Genomic DNA, 20,755 nt, shown 5'->3' on the forward strand with positions numbered 1-20,755 from the left:
TCTCAAGGGAAAGTAATTACGAACTTGTTGCTCTCCATGGGAGAGCCTCGATAAAAATTTAATGACTTTCATTTGGAGATCAAGTTAATGACCATACGATGGAGAAAGCTATTAATTTTTTGTAGGCGTTAGATTCTTTTTATACTTTAGAACGGAATCTTTTTTGCAACTTTTGAGATAAGGTTGTTGAGAGTTGACGATGTCAACATTTTTTGTCTTTGATTTTATGTTTGATGAACAATATTGATAACTTTTCACTGTCACCTTGAAATTGTGGTGTAGTGTTCTTGAGACGTTTTATACACAGCATTCATGCAGTCGCACGCTGGTAAGATAATATTTCATTTTATTAAGTTTGATATTTTTGCCCTATTTTCTAGACTTAGAATATTTGGCTTGTCAAACAATATTTTCTATTTTCACTGAGATTTGTGAATATTCATTTTATCAGATTGAGGACAATTTGATTTGATTTTGTACAAATTTTGATAAGATTTGTGACCAAAGAATTTTCTTTTGTTCTTAGTTTGAACGCACTGTTACAAACACGTCACGTACTGACTCGTCTCAATTCGCTGTTCCCACAACATTCAAACAGCAGACCGTATGATATAAATGAACAAAAGAGCAGCCGCTAAACGAATCGATTATAGCGCCCTGCATAACACAGGCAAACGTGTGCCCTTAACCGAACCGTCAACTATGGCAGACGAAAAACAAGAAGATGGCAAACAACCCATCGACCCGGTGGACTTATTCGTTGAAGTGGAAGTCCTGAAAGATGATATTGGAGATTTTGTGGACGAGATGTCATTTGATGTAACTCCAGCACGTGAGATAATCGCCACATAAGGAATTGAGGTCCGAGTTTAGGACCAAGCACACCAAGATAAAATTATTAATTGGCACTCCCAGGTACAATACTGATTACAAACGAGAATTCGATGACGTCATCCAGAAGATCAAAACTGGTATCGAAATGTCCAAGGAAGCTCAATCAAAGGAAGCAGCAACCCAGAAGACCATTCTCAACCACCAGGAGAAGTCGAAGCTTTTCCAAGTCAACACAACCCTCAGGATTGCAACAGAGCTCGAGTCCGAATGGTGTGAGTCCACCATTCCACAACTGACTGATGACCAACTCTTGAAGCTACAGGATAACCAGAAGGTGTCGGCAAAGAAATTGGAAACTGTGACCCAGAACTACCAAGAAATCCTGAAATACCCTGCTGCATCTGGTGCAATGAAGAAAGCAGTAGAAGAACTTGGTAAGAAATATGATTTTATTATTTCTAAGAAGACTGACTTTCTGAAGGACCTGGAGAAAGAAGTGGATCAAAGGGAGCTCAACAAGAGGGATCTAATCAAGGAGGGGAAGCTGAATATCAATTTGGCAAATTTTCTGGGTACGATTCACCTTTGGACATCTATACCTTCCAAACTGAGTTCGAGAAGCTTTATGTTCGTACTACAACTAAGAGAATGCTACCGGACCTTTTGATTAATAACCATCTATCAGAGCCAGCATTGTCTCTGGTTAAGCATGTTGATAAAATCTCTGAGATCTGGGAACGATTGAAAGCAACTTATGGGGACACCAGATTTCTTTTGGCCAGGAAGGTTGCCAAATTAGACAATATCTCTCAGCTGGGGAAAACCAAGGACCCTGAGAAGTTGATTGCCGGAATCAGTCAGATCATTAGCCTGATGAGGGATCTCTTAAATTTGGCTTCCAAGCACAACATTGAAAAAAACCTATTTTACGGGGAAGGTTTGGAAAAAATCTATCGTTTAATGGGGAATGCTCGTATGACCCAGTGGCTGAAGGAATCCTGTGAGTTAGAGGCAAATGAGAAAGCCCTATGGAACCAACTTCTACTTTTTCTCGAGAAGGAGCTTAAAGTTGAGCAACAGAGGCTCGTGTGCATTTTTGGGGAAAAGCAAGAATGCAAGAAATGTTCATTGTGTGGGGCAAAGGATGGGGAACATGATCATGTTTCCACTGGATCAATTGGATCCAAAGTAATCCAATACTTTTCCTGTCGTGCTTTTGCTGAAAAAACACCCTCCCAACGATTCTCGATGTTACGAAGGAAGGGATTTTGCTTCCAATGTCTCTACCCTGGGGCTGACTGGAACAAAGGGAAACATGCCAAAGGGGAATGTCAAGCTGAATTTATATGTCCACACCCTTCACACAATTCTTATCCCAAAAAGAAGCACGTCTTACTCTGTGACGAGCATAAAAATTCCAAGGATAACGAGGAATTACTGGAACGATATAAGGCAAAATGCATGAGAAATCCTAGCTTACCGTCCTTTTCCAGAGAAATTAAATTATCATTTCACGCGAGCAGCGCAATCCTTACCTCTGAAATCCATCAGCCAGTTGCTGAGAAAAATGTCCTGCAACCGAATGTTCCTGTGCAGAACTTTGTAGAATCAAACGTTGCTGATTCAGAGGAAGATATCAAAGATCGTGGAATCTATATGCTCCAACAGATCAAGCTTCATAGCGAACTGTTCAACATATTCTTCGATTCAGGCTGCAGTGATTTCCTGATTACCGAGGATGCAGTTAATCGTCTTGGTTCCAGTGCTACAATGCTGTCAAAAGTTCCTGTTTCCGTTGGAGGACTTGCTGGATCAAAAACAATATCAGATCATGGCTTGTACCGGATTAAATTACCGTTATCTACCGGGAAACATGCGCAGTTATCCGGACTCTGCTTACCGAAACTGACCGATGAATTTCCGCGATATTCACTATGTGATGCGGAGAAGAGTCTTTTCGATGCAGCGGGCGCAATAGCGAAAATATTCCCAAAATTACCAAAATCTGCCGGTGGCAAAGTCGATATGATGATCGGCATTTCCTACTTTCGCTATTCCCAAAACTTATATTCCAATCACCAACGGGTTTATCCATATTCAAATCAGTTTTCAGAGGTTCTGATGGAACCACCGGTGTCCTTGGCGGTCCACATGAATCATTTTCCCGTACTTTCGATGCTCATCTGTCAGCAACTTTCTATACGGAACTCGCCCGTATCCGCGAACTCTCGATTGTGGAATCCCCAACTATCCAAAATTCCACTCCTTTGATTGATCATACAGCTTATCGATCAAACATTCTGAAATCTTTTGAATCTGCCGAGAACGCAGGTTCACAGATAACGTATCGTTGTACAACGTGCCGAAATTGCAAAGATTGCAAATCCCATGAATCGATTGAGGCTATTAGCATAAAAGAGGAAGCTGAGCAAGCCATAATTAATTCATCCGTATCGATTGATACAAATACGTGCACGACCACTGCCAGGCTACCGTTAATGTTCGATCCAGTAAAGCGCCTCGCACCCAATAAATCGGTCGCTTTGAAAGTATACAGCCAGCAGATAAAAAAGCTTAACAATCCCACGAATGCCCAAGATAAGTCGGATGTGTTAGAATCAGAAGCAAAGTTGCAGAAACTTGGATTCGTTGATTATGTGAAAAATCTCCCTGCTGATGTCCAAGTTGATCTGAGAAACAATCCTGTCCAAAATTTTATCCCGTGGAGGGCAGTGTGGAAACCCACATCTATCTCAACCCCTTGCCGTATAGTCTTTGATGCATCTATGGTTACATCATCAGGCTACAGTCTTAATGATATTCTCGCTAAAGGAAAGAATGGTTTGAACAAATTGCAGGAGATCGCCATTCGTTGGTCAACACACCAAGTTGGTATTCACTCAGATATCAGCAAAATGTACAATACCATTCGGCTCGACCAAAGAGATTGGTGCTTGCAAAGATATATCTGGCATGAGAATCTCGACCCCACAAAAATCCCTGACGAAAAGGTGATCAAAACACTTATTTATGGAGTGAAGCCAAGTGGGAATCAAGCTGAATATGGGCTTAGAAAGATTGCTGACATGTCGAAAAATGAATTTCCTGAAACCAGTAGAATCATCAAGAAGGACATATACGTTGATGATTGCATTAGTGGTGCAGCCTCACTCGAAATGGCTAGTCAAAGAGCTGATGAAATGGAGTTAATCGTCAATCGTGGTGGTTACAAACTGAAAGGCATTACTTTATCCGGTGAGAATCCAAATGAGAACTTGTCTGATGATGGCAAGTCACTGGTTGTTGCTGGACTCAAATGGTTTCCAAAAGACGATGTGATATTGTTGAACATTGGAGAATTGAATTTTGCCAAACGCAAACGTGGGAGGAAACCACCTGTCAGTGATAATTCAATTCCAGAACGATTAACCAAACGCCATTGTGCCTCCAAGGTAGGAGAGATATACGACCTTCTTGGAAAGATGACGCCAATTTCAGCAGGATTCAAATTAGACCTTCATGACTTAGTCATCCACAAGCTTGACTGGGATGATGCTATTCCAAAGGAGCTGAGACCAACTTGGATAAACAACTTCCAAATGATGCAAGAGATGAAAACAGTTTACTTCAAGAGATGTGTTGTACCTGAGGATGCCGAATCATTATCGATTGAAACGATTGACACAGGTGATGCCAGTTCAAGTATTGCCTGCTCAGCCATCTATTCAAGGATCAAAAGGCGTAGTGGTGATTACTGCTGTCAACTTCTGTTTGCCAGGTCAAAAATCCTTCCTGATCATACCTCCCAACCAAGAGCTGAGATGATTGCAGCTCTACTCAACATTCACACCAGTGAGGTCGTAAAGAGATCACTTGGAGATCTTCATAAGTCGTCTATGAAACTTTGTGACAGCCAAGTTGTACTGCACTGGATTGGCAATGATAAAAAACCACTCAAACAATGGGTTAGGGACAGAGTGATTGAGATTCGTCGTTTCTCCCAACCATCTGACTGGTACTATGTATCATCCAAGAACATGATTGCTGACTTGGGAACCAGAAGAGGATGCTCAATTGAGGATATATCAATGGATTCTGATTGGATTAACGGATATGAATGGATGTCGAAAGATCAATCTGAATTTCCAGTCACTCCAATCAACAGCTTGAAGCTTGATGCATCCCAGATAACAGAAGCCAACAAAGAAACATATCCTCAGGAATCAACGTTCTTGAGTAACCAATCAGTACCTTCTGAAGTTAAGAAACACTTCGATTTTTTACAGTATATCATTGATCCAAACAAACACTCATACAGCAAAGTAATCAGGCTAATGACAATGGTTATGAAGTTCATCCGCAAGATCCTTTCACGTAAAGTTAATCCTTCCAAACTGAAGTCCCACCCATGGTGCAAAGTTGTATCGACATCTGACACTGACAAAGCCAAATCTTACTACTTCAAGAAATGCACGGCAGAGATTCAACACTTTCTGCCAAAGAAAAAGTATGAGAAGATTTCAAGGATGAAAGATGGAGTTCTCATTTACACCGGAAGAGTCTTAACATGTGATGACATCACTGTTACCGGAAGATTTACAAAGGCAATGAAAGATCTCTCATCCACAAGCTTCTGCGTCCCCTTGGTTGATAAACACTCACCTGTTGCATACGCCATTGTTAATGACGTACACTGGAATGACCAGAATGCTTCTCATCGGGGAATAGAAACAACTTTGAGAGCCGTACTCAGACATGCTTACATATTGGAAGTTAGATCAATCATCAAAGCTATCAAACGATCGTGTCCTAGATGCAGGTACCTTGAGAAGAAAACTATCGAAGTTGCTATGGGTCCAATTCCAAGCTCAAGACTCACTGTTGCTCCTGCGTTTTACATGTGTCAAGTTGATCTATCGGGTCCATACAAAGCATTCTCTCCACACAACAAACGAGCCACGATCAAAATCTGGCTTGTAGTATTTTGCTGCTCAACTACCTCGTCAACTTCAATTAAAGTCATGGACGATTATTCTACACCTGCTTTCTTACAAGCCTTCATTCGTTTCGCCAGTGATGCAGGCTTTCCAAAAACCCTCTACTGTGACGAAGGAAGTCAATTGCTCAAGGGTTGCAAAGATATGAGACTGAAATTCAAGGATACTGTGAATCAGCTACATCAAGATGTGGAAGTCGAATTCAACTCATGTCCAGTAGGTGGCCATAATTTCCATGGGAAAGTGGAAAGACGAATTCAAGAAATCAACAAGTCATTAGAACGAAGCATCTCCAATGAACGTTTATCATTGCTTCAATGGGAGACTTTGTCCTCTCAGATTGCCAATTGCATCAACAATCAACCTATTGGGATCAGAAATGAAGTTTCAGATTTCGAGCCGATGGATCTACTCACCCACTTCGCTTAGGACGAAACAATGAGCGAAGCCCTGAAGGAGAGATGCTAACAACAATTCACCCAAACAAAATCTTGGATGCCAACCAACAATGTTTCGACGCATGGTTTGAAGTTTGGCTGTCAACTCATGTACCCAAGCTTTTGTCACAGGAGAAGTGGTTCACTTCAGACAGACAACCATCAAAAGGAGATATCGTGCTATTTCTCAAGCACGAATCCAACATCAACAACACCTATCAATATGGGATGATTGACAGTGTCCACAAGGGCAAAGATGATGTCATCAGACAAGCAACTGTCAAGTACAAAAACCATCAGGAACAAGCATTTCGACTCACCAAACGCGCCATTCGTTCACTCGTTCTCATCAGATCGTTTGATGAGATTGACATTATGAAAGAGCTCGGTACAATGGCTGCACTCGCTGACTCTCGTTTCCACTGGAGCAACTGATGATTTCGTCGTTGCAGCTATTCCAGGTGATGTATTACTTATTTTCATTACTGTACATACTACTGATACTACTCGTGTTCGTGATTTCTACAAGATGACGTCGACGCTTCACATCGACGTTACAAGGCATTCAAATTTGACATCGGTGATGTTACAATATCGTTGACTGAGCAAAGCCAACGTTATGCATGAAGTCTCTATGTTGAGAACCTATGATAACTTCTCTGAAGCTGAGTTTATTTAGATTCATTGGTGATCAACTCGTTCAATTTCGTGATGTGCAACACTCGTTCAATTTCGTGATGTGCAACACTCGTTCAATTTCGTGATGTACAACACTCGTTCAATTTCGTGATGTGCAACACTCGTTCAATTTCGTGATGTGCAACACTCGTTCAATTTCGTGATGTACAACACTCGTTCAATTTCGTGATGTGCAACACTCGTTCAATTTCGTGATGTGCAACACTCGTTCAATTTCGTGATGTGCAACACTCGTTCAATTTCGTGATGTGCAACACTCGTTCAATTTCGTGATGTGCAACACTCGTTCAATTTCGTGATGTGCAACACTCGTTCAATTTCGTGATGTGCAACACTCGTTCAATTTCGTGATGTGCAACCTCGTTCAATTTCGTGATCTGCGACACTCGTTCAATTTCGTGACGATCAACATTCATTTCAATTTGGTGATGTTCGACAACTGGGTTCTGACGATGTCAGAGTTACTTATGTATTGAGAAAATTGTTGTTGTTTTGACACACCCTTTCGAACTTTGATTGTTTCATGGTGGGGAGTGTCGAGTGAGTAAACGTAATTATCGATGAAACCCAAATTCTCAAGGGAAAGTAATTACGAACTTGTTGCTCTCCATGGGAGAGCCTCGATAAAAATTTAATGACTTTCATTTGGAGATCAAGTTAATGACCATACGATGGAGAAAGCTATTAATTTTTTGTAGGCGTTAGATTCTTTTTATACTTTAGAACGGAATCTTTTTTGCAACTTTTGAGATAAGGTTGTTGAGAGTTGACGATGTCAACATTTTTTGTCTTTGATTTTATGTTTGATGAACAATATTGATAACTTTTCACTGTCACCTTGAAATTGTGGTGTAGTGTTCTTGAGACGTTTTATACACAGCATTCATGCAGTCGCACGCTGGTAAGATAACATTTCATTTTATTAAGTTTGATATTTTTGCCCTATTTTCTAGACTTAGAATATTTGGCTTGTCAAACAATATTTTCTATTTTCACTGAGATTTGTGAATATTCATTTTATCAGATTGAGGACAATTTGATTTGATTTTGTACAAATTTTGATAAGATTTGTGACCAAAGAATTTTCTTTTGTTCTTAGTTTGAACGCACTGTTACAAACACGTCACGTACTGACTCGTCTCAATTCGCTGTTCCCACAACAGACCACAGTTGAGGGCGAACCACGCATGAGAACGAGGCGGGGCAGAAGTGGCGTTTTGCAACGGGAGAATCAACAACGAAATGATGGATTGTATACAATTTGGTGTGTATACCGATAAAACGATACGACGCTGGGTGCGGTATCTGAACGAAATGGAGTATCTGTGACGATACGGTAGGAGAGAATTCCGGATAGAATGAATCCCGGAAACGATAAATTTGGGAGGACAACGGACGTTGGATGGACGATTTCCGAACGTGCGATTGGAGGATGATATTCGGACGGCCTTTTCCAAATGAGGGGGTAGCGGAAACAATATGGAGGGTATCAGAGAGAGTATGTTCCAAACGATAGGCGATTTTCCAGACGATAGGACTTGAGAGACGAAGAAGATTGTGAGCTATCTTCAAATTTCCAAGCCAAAGTTTAAGTTATACCTCTGACATGTGTCTCTACCTCTCAGCATTTGTCCCAGTTCTCCACTTGATTGTCCCACCAAAACTTGATCCTCCAAAACTTGATTGTTGTCCACTTGATTCCCAAATATTTTCTTGAAGATGTTAGGGATAGTTGAGTCAAAATCTTGGAACGTGGGAATCTTGTTGATTGTTGTTCAAGCTAAAAACACAAAGTTCAAAAACTAAAAATATGTACATAGGCCTATGAAAGAAAAATGTCGACTAGGTAAAATAATGTACAAGTAAAGAAATCGCTTCATAAAAATATGTCTTAATCTGACATGGGTATTTATAAACTAGGGAAAAATATCACCATATGAAAGAACGATATGTACATGAAATTACTTACAAAATATTGTCCAAATACTATCCCCAAATGTTCGTGACTCCAAGTAAAAGTAAAATCAACTCTGTAATGAATTCAGATCTCATGAAAGTAAAAGTATTTTGCTCACATCTCGAGAATGAAAATCTCACTCACGTCTCTTGTAAAAGTAATTCTGATCTGATTTGAGTGCGTGAAAAAGGCGTAGAAAAAATGATACTTTATGAAAAACGTGATAAGGTAATTAAAGTTAATTATCATCTTGTCATTATCGAGCTCATACGTCACAACCAAAACAAATCAGTTATAAGCACATTATCCAAAACAGCCCCTGACCCTAATTTATATTGTGTGTACAAGGATCCCAAAGGAGACTATCAATCAGTCGTTGAACGTTTTTGTCTTCGTGAAAAGCAAAAGAATACTGGGAAAGAAAATCGGATTTTAAAAGAAGAGGGCGACAAGTATATTGGAAAGAGATTAAAGGAAATCAAGAAAAGATAAAATAATTTTTAAAACTGAAACCAGGAGAAAAAGGTTTTGTAAGGTTAGGTATATTTTGACTGTTTCTTTTTTACTTTGGTCCAACCGATTTTATTAGATTCTCTAACTGAGACAGGGGTGTGTTAGATGAAAATCGCAAGATTACATTAAAACAAACTCGTTTTTTGTTGTAATTTTTGTAGGTATGACAAAAACGGTGTTCCTTTAAAGTCCAAATCAGCAAAAGCGAAATCAACGTTACCAGCCTTTTTCAACCCTATCCGAAAAAATCCGAAAACTGATTCCACTGATTCTCCTCCCAAGTCCGAACCAATCTCCGAACCTGTACCCTCCTCCACCAAACCCATTAAACCTATTTCGATACCAGACGCTATCGAGCATTGCGATAAAGATGGAGCGCAAAAAATCGCAGTATCATTTACCCATAACAAAATTTTAAAACTCTTGACCAAACTTTGTCCGAAATTAATCACGAAGGACGTAGTTGAAAACAATGCCTCATTCACTGAAGCCATTAGTAGGAATGCAGATGTCATTCTTGAATATGTTAAATTGTATGAGGAACATAAAGAATTCGTTAAACGATCAAGAGTAGCAAACCTATCAAAATTGAATGAGGATGTCCAAGAAAAACTGGCTGAATTGACCAATCAAATGAAAATGGCTTCGTCCATCATTCTAGTTGACATTCCTTTACATAAATTATCAGCTAAAACAAAAGAGAAACAAGCCCTGTTGACACAAATCGTGGCAGGGTCTTGTGAAGTAGCAAACAGCATCAAAAGCACGACAATCATTCAAAAATTAATAAAACGTCTTCAGCAAAAAAATTCTCAAAGTGCTACAAAACAATCCCTAAAAAATGCAATGGACGCCTCAAACCTTGAGCTTAAATGCCTAAACTCCTCCATCGCCTGGAATGACGCCTTTACAAGGCTCGACAACGGAGAAGCAAGAAAGGACAAGAATTTAGATCTAACAAAAATTCGCGGCTTGGCATCCGTAATCGAAAGCGGATTTTGTTTGTACATACATGAAACTCCGATTACTCCAAATGAAATAGACGCAATTCTTGAAAACTTTCCAGTTATTTACTTTTCCAATAAAGGGAAAGGTGTGATGGTAGATTTGCACGAACTGCTTTTTGAGAGAAACTGCCTTTCTTTACTTTTAACTGGAGAGGAAGAACAACCTGACCACTAGCGTTTCAGAGCCAAAAGTAATCAAACCAACCCCTGTGTATGGTCCTAAAAGGAAACCAGGTCGAAAACCATTATGGGGAAAATTTCCAACCCTTATTGAAGCAGCCACGGAGTTTATAAAGTCACACTCTTTCAAAGCACATGTTCGTAGGCGAGAAACGACAGGGACTGGAAACGGCGTGACCCTAAAGCAGATTCGTAAGCACCTACAAGAAAACGTCCCAGGCTTATCAGATCATGGCATTGCTATCGACACCGTGCATCTCTTGACCGTATGCCCACGGAAGAACTCCTCCCGATATTATCGTTACAAAGGCCTTGTTGATGCAAGGGTTCTTCGTAAAAGAAACGACTTCCGCGAAGACAGTGTCAACCAACATTTCTTATTCGCAAGGATCGGTTACAGAGAGGAGTTTGTTGTAAAACATCACAACGAGGCAATTTTTTTTTCCTGCGATGACATGAATAAGTTGCGGATGGGGCCAGCCACGGCAGTGTCTAGGTATCACCAGCAGTTCCGTTTTTTTATGCAGAATGATGGACCCAACGTAAACGATCACGATTTTCCAAATCCAGGTTACCTATTAGTGCCATCGGGTTACTTACAGCCTCTCCCCAATAAATCAGAGGAAACGGTCAGCAGTGACCACGACGAAGATATCATGGATGAGCCTTATGATGTCATCGGGAATGAAACAACAAACACGAATGAGATAGCAGATGTCGGAGAAACAGAAAGCATCAGTAATCGTAGGAAGGATGAATTAGGCCGTGCACACTACCAACGTTTAGAAGCAGGTCCAGGTCTTATCAGATTGAGAGCATGCAAATACGACACGTCAACTGGTCAAACTCATTCGAATGATATCTTGCCTATCCTATCCTCGCAATTGAAAAACGATAGAAAGGGGGTTGCATTCCTGAAGGTAGACAACGGATCCGATTGGAACTTACACTCCCTTGTGAACTCAGTTTATCTCTGCCGTGTGTTTAAGGTATTATTTATCATTTTGAGGCACAAAAATTAAATGGCCCTGTCTCACGGAGTCAAAGCTGCCTATTGGAATATTGAAATATCTTTAAATGGCCCATTAAGATTTATATTTAGTGTTCTTACATTGTAAAATTGATTCATTTTGAAAACCCTTTTCAGTGAAAATGACCATTTTTACATTTTTTCAAATATTTGACTGCCTCTTGTTTATATCGTTATTTAAGGATTCCAAACTTGACGTTTTTGGTATTGTCAGCTATGCAGCCAAATACTCCGCGTTCAATAACATCGAGCACCTGTGGAGTCCAATGAGTAAACTTCTAAGTTCCGTAATTTTACCATCAGTTCTTGAGGGTGATGCGTTCCTTACAAGCTCACTCATTTGTCGAAGGCTCAAATCAAGGAAAAAGAAGAAAAGGTTTGCGTGTATAAAGGATGTCAGAAGTTTATTTTTCAACCATCTTCAAACTATTTGAAAGTATTAATTGTCCGTTAATAATTGTCCTGAAAGATATTTAATGAAAATAAGGAAAGAGAGATCGATAAAAAAAAGCTCACACCCCGTAAATTTTAGAGGCCTCCTCGTTTTCGTTGGCTTCGAAACTCCAATGAAGCAATTGTTTTTCATGTTTAAGGTATTCGATCAAGCGATGGAACTAGTCGCATCACGATATTGGGGTGAAGCAGAATTCAACGGCAGTCTCATCACAGTGAGATACAAACCTTGCTTGGATCAGGAAACTCTCCATCATGACTATGCTGTTGTGCATAAGGTATTATTTATTAATGGGTTTCTTAATGACATCTGCGCATTCTCGTGTATGTAAAAAGCCTTATCAAGCGTATTAGTTCTCGCCAAAACAAGTTCCCTTATGTATGACTGGATCGTAAGTCAAATGAGCTGATTTTCATGAAGTGTGTTAATCCAAGGTGTAAACATTGCTCCAACAACCCCATCGTATCAAAGAATGCATGGAATGACCTCAAAGCCCAAAAATTCAAGTGGCGAAATCCCATCGATTCAAAGCAACACCCTCATCATTACATGACGTTTTTAGAAATGAATGAAGCAGGTGCTGATGAGAAGGTCTGTACTGGTGACGATGGTTTGCCAGAGAGAAAATCAGTTGGATCATGCCCCTATTGTCCGAGCTGGGTGTTTATGTCGAAGACAGAGAAACAAAGACATCTCTCAGTCTTTCATCGTGACAAACGAGGTTATTATTTTCAACTTAATCGTGAACCATTATTAATTTTTCAACTCGGGAGTATATACCGGACGAAAGTTTTTAAGCTGATAACATGGTTTAAAAATACGGCATAGTTACACCTATGAACTCTCAATCTGCAAAATCTGTAATAATAACTGAAAAGTGTCGAGAAGTCTCTAACAACAGAATGTATTCTTCTATTCTCTTTCAGGTGACGGAAATCCTATATGGAAAAAAGAGTTCAAATGCAATTACAGAGATTGTGGTTTGATTTTCCTGAATCAAAATCAGCTTAAGGTATCGCTCTTTTTACGAGGACTTACTATCATTAAGGAATTCGAATTTCTGTTCATTTTCTTTCTTGTCCTGGCCTGAGAAGTACTTTAGCGAAGCGGAATATTTTGAATAATACATCCTAAAATATATATCTTCTCTTTAAAACGTACCGTTACTTCATTGAATCTTCTCACCAAATTCTCAGGAACACAAAACAAAAAGCCAACACCTTCAAAGGAAAAGGAAGAAACAAAACCAAACTGAACCAAAAAGAAAACAACTAAGAATTGATGAAATGGTAAGAGTCAGTTTTGAAGCTCATGGATTTATAATATTCACAAGTTAAAAAAAATAATCTCTTCATCAAATATTCTTTAACTTTAAAATATTCAGAATATCCAAAGAACTGAAAATATAGCAGAGGAGAATGATGACGATGACGATGTCGAAACAGGTGGAGGGAATATTGAAATGCAAGCAGAGGAAACCGGAGGTGAAACGACGGAGGACGAAGAAGATGAGGAGATTGAAGATGATGAAGAAAAAGAAGAAGAAGACTTTTGTTTTGGTTGGAAGTAACTAATTCTACACCATTTGCCGTGAATGTTTTTCTTCTATTTGCACTCTGTCAAATAATATCCTACAGTTACGATTTTGAAATATTTATAATTCGATAAATGAAGTCTGCGTCAATCACGTTTTCAGGTGAACGCGCCAGACCGCCAGCAGCAACAGACGATGATGATTTGGCATGGATACAATGTGAGCAACCTGATGGCGAAAAGTGGTACCACAAAGATTATATGCCTGTAAAATCGAAAGCAAAACGTATCGCTGTTGTGCACGGAAATAAACTGACACAGTTTGGAACTTCGATTGAAGTGAAATACGATTGTTCAAACTGAAAATTAAAAGTAATGACAAAACTAAGTGACGAAATATTAAACGAAAAATATACGAGAAAATTGAACAGAAATTGACTTAAATCTTGAGAAAATTGATAGAAAACGACCTTAAAAGTATCGTGAAAATCGCACAAGAAATATCGTGAAAATATAGGAAAAATGAAAATTAACTGAAATTTATCAAAAATAATCTAAGTCCAGACACCTGAGCCAAATGGGCTGATGAGCAGAAAGACACAGAGAGGCAAAAGGCAGAAAACAACATACCAGGTAGCCAGTATGTTGAAACTGTGAAAGACTGTGCACAAAAGTTGAGAATTGAATTTGATTTGATTATGAAAGAATCTATGAAGACCAAAACTGTCTAAGTCTGAAACTCCATATTTTGATGCAACCACACACAACGCTTCTCATAGCTTGATTGATGATTCATGAAAATCGAGAGAAAAATACGCGTACTTGAACAAAAATTGAAATTACTAGATAATTGCCTAAGTGTGAATAAACTAATTATATGACAAAAATGATACAAAAGAACTTAAAAATGACTGCGTAAAATTAATTGTCAAGAGACATTGAATAAAGAAATGACGTGAGACCAAAACAAAAGACTGAAATGAAAGACACAAAAGACACTGACATGAAGGGACGCACAAGACACGGAGTGAAATTAAATTTTTGTCCATTTTTCTAAGTAAAATAAAATCGCATGGTTTGACATGCACAACATTCCCCCACCATGGGCCAAAAATTTGATCATAGTTGACCAAGATGACAATTTTCTCCCAGGTAGTTAAGTTCCGAGCTTGAACTAGTCAGGGTCATAAAATGAATTAATCACAACGAGACTGCTACGAATCACAACGAGTCTGCTACGTTTGACGATTTCGTTTATATACGTTTGATCTATGACGGATGACGTTAAGAAGTAGCAACAGATGAGTTGGAATTTTTCCAGTGTTGATTTCACGAGGCTGGATAAGTGTGAATCGTGTAAACCACTGAAGTCCATTTGGAATGGATACAATACTGATAAGTTTGTTGAAAGACGATTGATGATTAGTATCCAGATTGCAGATTGAGATAGACTGACTGTTGAATTCGTGAGTTTGAATGCTTTCGAGATACTTGACCTTCTTTGGATGAAAAAACCAATGACATGATTAAGGTTTGACGTGATTTCGTTGGACTTTGCTGGCGATGATGAGAAAGACTTGACAATTTGATCGTTTGGTATTATTTGATTTGATTCGTTGAAATTTGGGATCTGTGACATAACTGATGCTTTTATACCATTTTTCCCGTTAAGTTTGTTAAGTTTGTGAGGCATTTGATCGACTTTGATTGCGATATTCATGTGATTGGATGAGTCAGTAATGGGTGACTGAGTTGATTTGATCGATCGAGTCTTCGACGAAATTTCGATAGGCGAGTCGATTGGATGTTCTTTTTGATCGTTGATGTTGATTGATTGGTTAGATTGATCCTCTTTACTTTGAGTGAAGTATTTCAAAGATGTTGGGTGGTCTGCATTGAATCCGAGTAAAGGAGTTTTGATTGGATGGATCGTATTATGATAAACTGATGTGAAGTTTGAAGATACATTGAAACAACTGAAGGAAGGGTGTGGACCAGCGATTACTCCTCTTCCACCACTTGAACTAGTAAATAGTGATTCGAGTATTGTCAGTCCTGATGGCATTTGATAAACGTGTTTTGGGAAGTACTTCAGATGTTTGACGCCAATCATCATATGAACGTCACCACCAATTAAGCGCGGAAGTTTCGGTAATGATTTGAGTCCACCAGCTTTTGAATACGATTCGTCGATGTCTTTGTGAGCTTCGATGAGTGAAAAAGTTGGAAATGTTGATGTGATTTTTGGGATGCAGGGTCCGGTAAACGAAACCATTCCTCCATTGCTCAGTGGAAGTTTGACGATATAACGACCAAGTGTTGACTTTGTAATACTGTTTCCAACACCACCAAGAATGACTGGTTTTGACGACGCTTTGATTGCATTTGATCCAAGTAGCTTGATTGCTTTTTGGCTGACAACAAAGTCACTACAACCATTATCAAAGAAAATGAGGAGCTTGTTTTGATTGATTTGAATTTCTTGGAGCATATAGATACCTCTGTCTCCATCTTCGTCAACAGTTTGGAATGATTCAGTGTGAAATGATAAACTGATGTTTTTCGTAAAGCTTGGAAGATCTGGATTTCTGAAGAACCTCTCCTTAAATTGCTCGAGCAACTCGACATTGGCAGGCTCCTCCTTGTGTTCCTCACAAACCAAGACGTGTTTTCGGACTGAATACTTTTGATGCGATTCGTCGGGACAAACGAAGTCGTGTTGGCATTTACCATCCTTGTGTTTTCCAGATGCACTGGCTGCACCTGGAAACAAACATTGAAAGCAGTACCACTTTGATTTCAAAAGGGAGAGGCGACTTGCAGGTGTCATTTCTGCAAACAGTTGACAAGTGTAATATTGAATTAATCTCGTCTGGCCTGGGCCTGATGTGGCAACATGATGATCTACTCCAGCAGGTGTTTCACACAAAGCACATAGAGGATTTGAGGTATCAGAGACATAAGAATTAGGATGTCCGTACCTCGTATCCTTGGTGTTCTTTGATGAATCCTTCGGTTTGTTATTGTCGTTTGATTTTGATGAGTCGTCTCGAAGGATAAGTTTTTGTTCAGCTATTCGACGTTCTTTCGTAAGGAATGTGATCATTTTCGTCCAAGTTTCTCTGGGTGTGAAGTCATCTTCATAGGTTTCTGAAAGGAATCGCGTCGTTCTGCCATCTCCAAGAAGATTTTGAATGTGAGTGAGGGTGTCTCCATAATAAAGGTGTTCCTCAATATCATGTTTTTTAGCCAGAGCTGCCATCTCTTGCATCATGCTGATGAGATTGCTGATATCAGATACGACTTTTTCCGGGTTTTTCTTTGAGATTTCAATTGATTTGAGTTGATTGATCTTTTTCTTGAGCATCATCCTGGTGTCACCGAATGCCTCTTCGAGACGTTTCCAAATTTCGTCGATCGACTCAAAGTTTTTGACCATGGTGTATGCTGGATCAGCAAGGTAATTGTTGACTAACAGATCTGGTAGATAGCTCTTGGGAGTTGATGTTAGATGAACTTTTTCGAAATCAGAACGAAAGGTGTAATAGTCTGATTTGGAATCATATCCAGTGAATTTGTCAAGATGAATGTTCAGTTTATTACGTTTGAATTCTGAGTGTACGTCTAGTTCACGATTACTTATTTCAATGCTCAAGTTGTTCATAAAAGTTTGACGTAAAATGTCTAATTTGAAATATCTCTCACCAAGTTGTTTGATTGTGGTTTTGATCAGTTCATTAGTGGTAGATGTTTGGAGGCATTCCTTGTAGGAATCTGAAATCTTGTTGAACTTTGTTTCGTTTGACGGTATCTCTTTTCGCCAATTCAGGAGGTCGATTGATGCTGAATCAGCAGGGATCCTTTTGAACTTAAGTTGCAGTTCATCGATGGCTCCTTTGGCCCACTGCATATTGAATTCCAGTGTTTGTTCTTTGTGCGCGATGAACTCGTCGACTCGTTTCTTTTCCTTGGTGACAGTGATTTTGGAGTTGTATTCCTTCGAGTCGTGTATGTATTTGGTGATTTGATCCAGGCCTGCCTTGATTGTAAGTTGGAGATCGTCCGATAAGGCTTCTCCCGATGACACGATTCTGCGTGATTTGGTACGGATTGATTTCCGCATTAATTCGAATTTCGCCAGTAACGATCTGAGGTCCTCTGGTTGTACGTTTTCGAACTTATGTTCGTTGATGAGATCTGGAATCTCGTCACACATTACTTCGATGGCAATGCGTTCTTCATTTACTGAGGTGTTGTGCAGTTGATGATGAGGAGTATCCATTTCGTCTTCGGATGAACTCAGCTCCTTGTAGTTGACACGTTTTGTCTGCCTGAGCAGCATACGTTGATATTGATTTGAATGAACAGGTGAGTGATTCAGCTCTGCATGAATGTTGACGGTGATGAGTTTTTGTGATTTGAATGTTGACGATCGTGAATGTACTGCCTGTTTGAATGTTGTGCACGGAAATAAACTGACACAGTTTGGAACTTCGATTGAAGTGAAATACGATTGTTCAAACTGAAAATTAAAAGTAATGACAAAACTAAGTGACGAAATATTAAACGAAAAATATACGAGAAAATTGAACAGAAATTGACTTGAATCTTGAGAAAATTGATAGAAAACGACCTTAAAAGTATCGTGAAAATCGCACAAGAAATATCGTGAAAATATAGGAAAAATGAAAATTAACTGAAATTTATCAAAAATAATCTAAGTCCAGACACCTGAGCCAAATGGGCTGATGAGCAGAAAGACACAGAGAGGCAAAAGGCAGAAAACAACATACCAGGTAGCCAGTATGTTGAAACTGTGAAAGACTGTGCACAAAAGTTGAGAATTGAATTTGATTTGATTATGAAAGAATCTATGAAAGACCAAAACTGTCTAAGTCTGAAACTCCATATTTTGATGCAACCACACACAACGCTTCTCATAGCTTGATTGATGATTCATGAAAATCGAGAGAAAAATACGCGTACTTGAACAAAAATTGAAATTACTAGATAATTGCCTAAGTGTGAATAAACTAATTATATGACAAAAATGATACAAAAGAACTTAAAAATGACTGCGTAAAATTAATTGTCAAGAGACATTGAATAAAGAAATGACGTGAGACCAAAACAAAAGACTGAAATGAAAGACACAAAAGACACTGACATGAAGGAACGCACAAGACACGGAGTGAAATTAAATTTTTGTCCATTTTTCTAAGTAAATTAAAATCGCATGGTTTGACATGCACAACAATCGCTAACGGCAGGAAGTGGTTTTGTTGTATCTGAAATCTCTCCATAACCTAGCTTTTGATTTTATATTTATCGTACGCGTTTTACCATTTGATTCAGGGATTTTTCTTATTGTTTGATATTTCGTTAGTAGGGAACTCAGCTTTCTGTTTTATATCTTTATCACCCATGTCCAGTCCTAGCTTCTTCTTGCAGCATTCTGCATTTGTGCATTATTTCCCAACAACGTAAAATAGTAAAATCACCTTTGCATCACATTTAGCGTGAATTATAGCAAATGGTTCGGCAGCCGTAAAATATAAACAGATTTTTTCGAAGTGATTCATGTTTCTATCTGATTAAATTCACAGTGTGCGAGCGAAGTTGTGAGCCCTGGATGAGGGTCTAAAGTTTTAGTGATAGTTTTATATTTTTCTTTTCATCTGTATATTTCACCTAAAAATATAGTAAAAAAGAGAACATTTTTATAGAAGCAAAGAAATCAACAATTACAGAGGTTAGTCAATCTTGTAAATCCATTTTTCACTAAAGAGATTTTCGACCTTCCTCTAACGGCATATGGTCGACCCCCCTCCCCCCTTAACGGCCAAATGCCGTTAAAAAATTCGAAAGTCGAATGTCGACGGCCCCTTACAGTCAACTGCTCCAACTTGGGACGAGTGTCCGCAACATGGGACTTGTTGATATCTGGCCTGTATTTTCACTTACTGTTAAATCTCTTTGACAACAAATTTGTTTTGATAACTCCACCAAGTTTATCAATCATACTTTCTGTCATAACATGTCACGATAACATTCACTGATAGCGCGCCCTTTTTATAACTTCTGTTTTAATTCAAAATGACCGGACGCCGAAAGGAGAATTAGAGAACCCCTGCCACTTAACCGCCTACCGCCCAATGGGATTAACAAATAGTGAGTGTGTAGCTTGCCGCGGGAGTGACATCGAACCCTCCATCGTTTTGCCACTAATTTGGTTTTATTTGTTCCGGACACTCGCGCTGACATCATAATTCCAGAAACGGTTCCAGTTGATGTTCTAGACCCCCTCCCGAATGATGTTCCAAACGAGCAGCCTCTTGTTTCAAACCAGCAGCCTCCTGTTCCAAATGTTGTTCCAAACCATCAGCCTCCTGTTCCGAATGTTGTTCCAATCCAGCAGCCTCCTGTTCCGAATATTGTTCCAATCCAGCAGCTTGTTCCAAATATTGTTCCAAACCAGTTTTTCAATCCGTTCATAGTACCGAACCAGCCTATTTATATGGCCCAGCCCCAGCTTCCTTATAATATTCAATGTCGACCCAACTACTGTCATCATCCATATCAAAACCAAAACGGGCGTGGCCGTGGTGGAAATAACATGGCTCCAAATCAAAATGCAAATACTGGCCCTCAGGCTCGAAGGAGGGCAAACTTTAGAGCCAGAGTCCTCAATTTTTTTGATAGGATTTTGGACTTGTAAATGTTAAGTTTCTATTTACTTTTGTATAGATATTTGTATAGATATTTAGATATCCTATTCCTCTTGTAGAATGTTTAGATCCAGTTCTAACTAAAATTACAACAATTTGTTAGAAATTTTAAGGACTGTGTTTTCTAGCTCTTCAGGTACTTTCTCGACAAATTTGAAATGATTTTTGTTGAAATCTTTTTGATTTTGTAAAGAAGAACGAGCTTCGTGTTAGAATTTTCTGTAATAATTAGCAGTTTTTTATGCAAGATGTTTTTGAAAAGTTTTGTAATGTATTTTTAGATTTTATCAAATTAGCTTGAAATTTTAGAGTCTTCTTTTTTAACGAACAAACGTTTTTTGACGTCGGAAAGAGAAAAGAGAAGATTTTGGCTATTTTTAGTTTAT

The 20,755-nt window shown here is 39.0% G+C and overlaps 1 protein-coding gene across 1 annotated transcript; it reads left to right on the forward strand.

Moving 5' to 3' along the window:
- Positions 1-979: 979 nt before the first annotated feature.
- LOC136811013 (uncharacterized) lies at positions 980-6,260 on the forward strand. Its single transcript, XM_067067618.1, has 3 exons — positions 980-1,268; positions 1,316-2,869; positions 3,025-6,260. Exons 1-3 carry the CDS (start codon positions 980-982, stop codon positions 6,258-6,260), a joined length of 5,079 nt encoding a protein of 1,692 aa, XP_066923719.1.
- The last annotated feature ends 14,495 nt before the right edge of the window (positions 6,261-20,755 follow it).

Source organism: Clytia hemisphaerica, unplaced genomic scaffold (assembly GCF_902728285.1).
Source record: "Clytia hemisphaerica strain Z4C2 unplaced genomic scaffold, Clytia hemisphaerica genome assembly, whole genome shotgun sequence".
NCBI lineage: Eukaryota > Metazoa > Cnidaria > Hydrozoa > Leptothecata > Clytiidae > Clytia > Clytia hemisphaerica.

Excerpts from the sequence above, each read along its gene's own strand:
- LOC136811013 (XM_067067618.1), top strand. The coding sequence starts at position 980 with ATGTCCAAGGAAGCTCAATCAAAGGAAGCAGCAACCCAGAAGACCATT. Across the intron at positions 1,269-1,315 it reads GAAAGCAGTAGAAGAACTTG|GACCTGGAGAAAGAAGTGGA; the intron begins GTAAGAAATATG and ends GACTTTCTGAAG. Across the intron at positions 2,870-3,024 it reads CAAAGTCGATATGATGATCG|CAACTTTCTATACGGAACTC; the intron begins GCATTTCCTACT and ends CTCATCTGTCAG.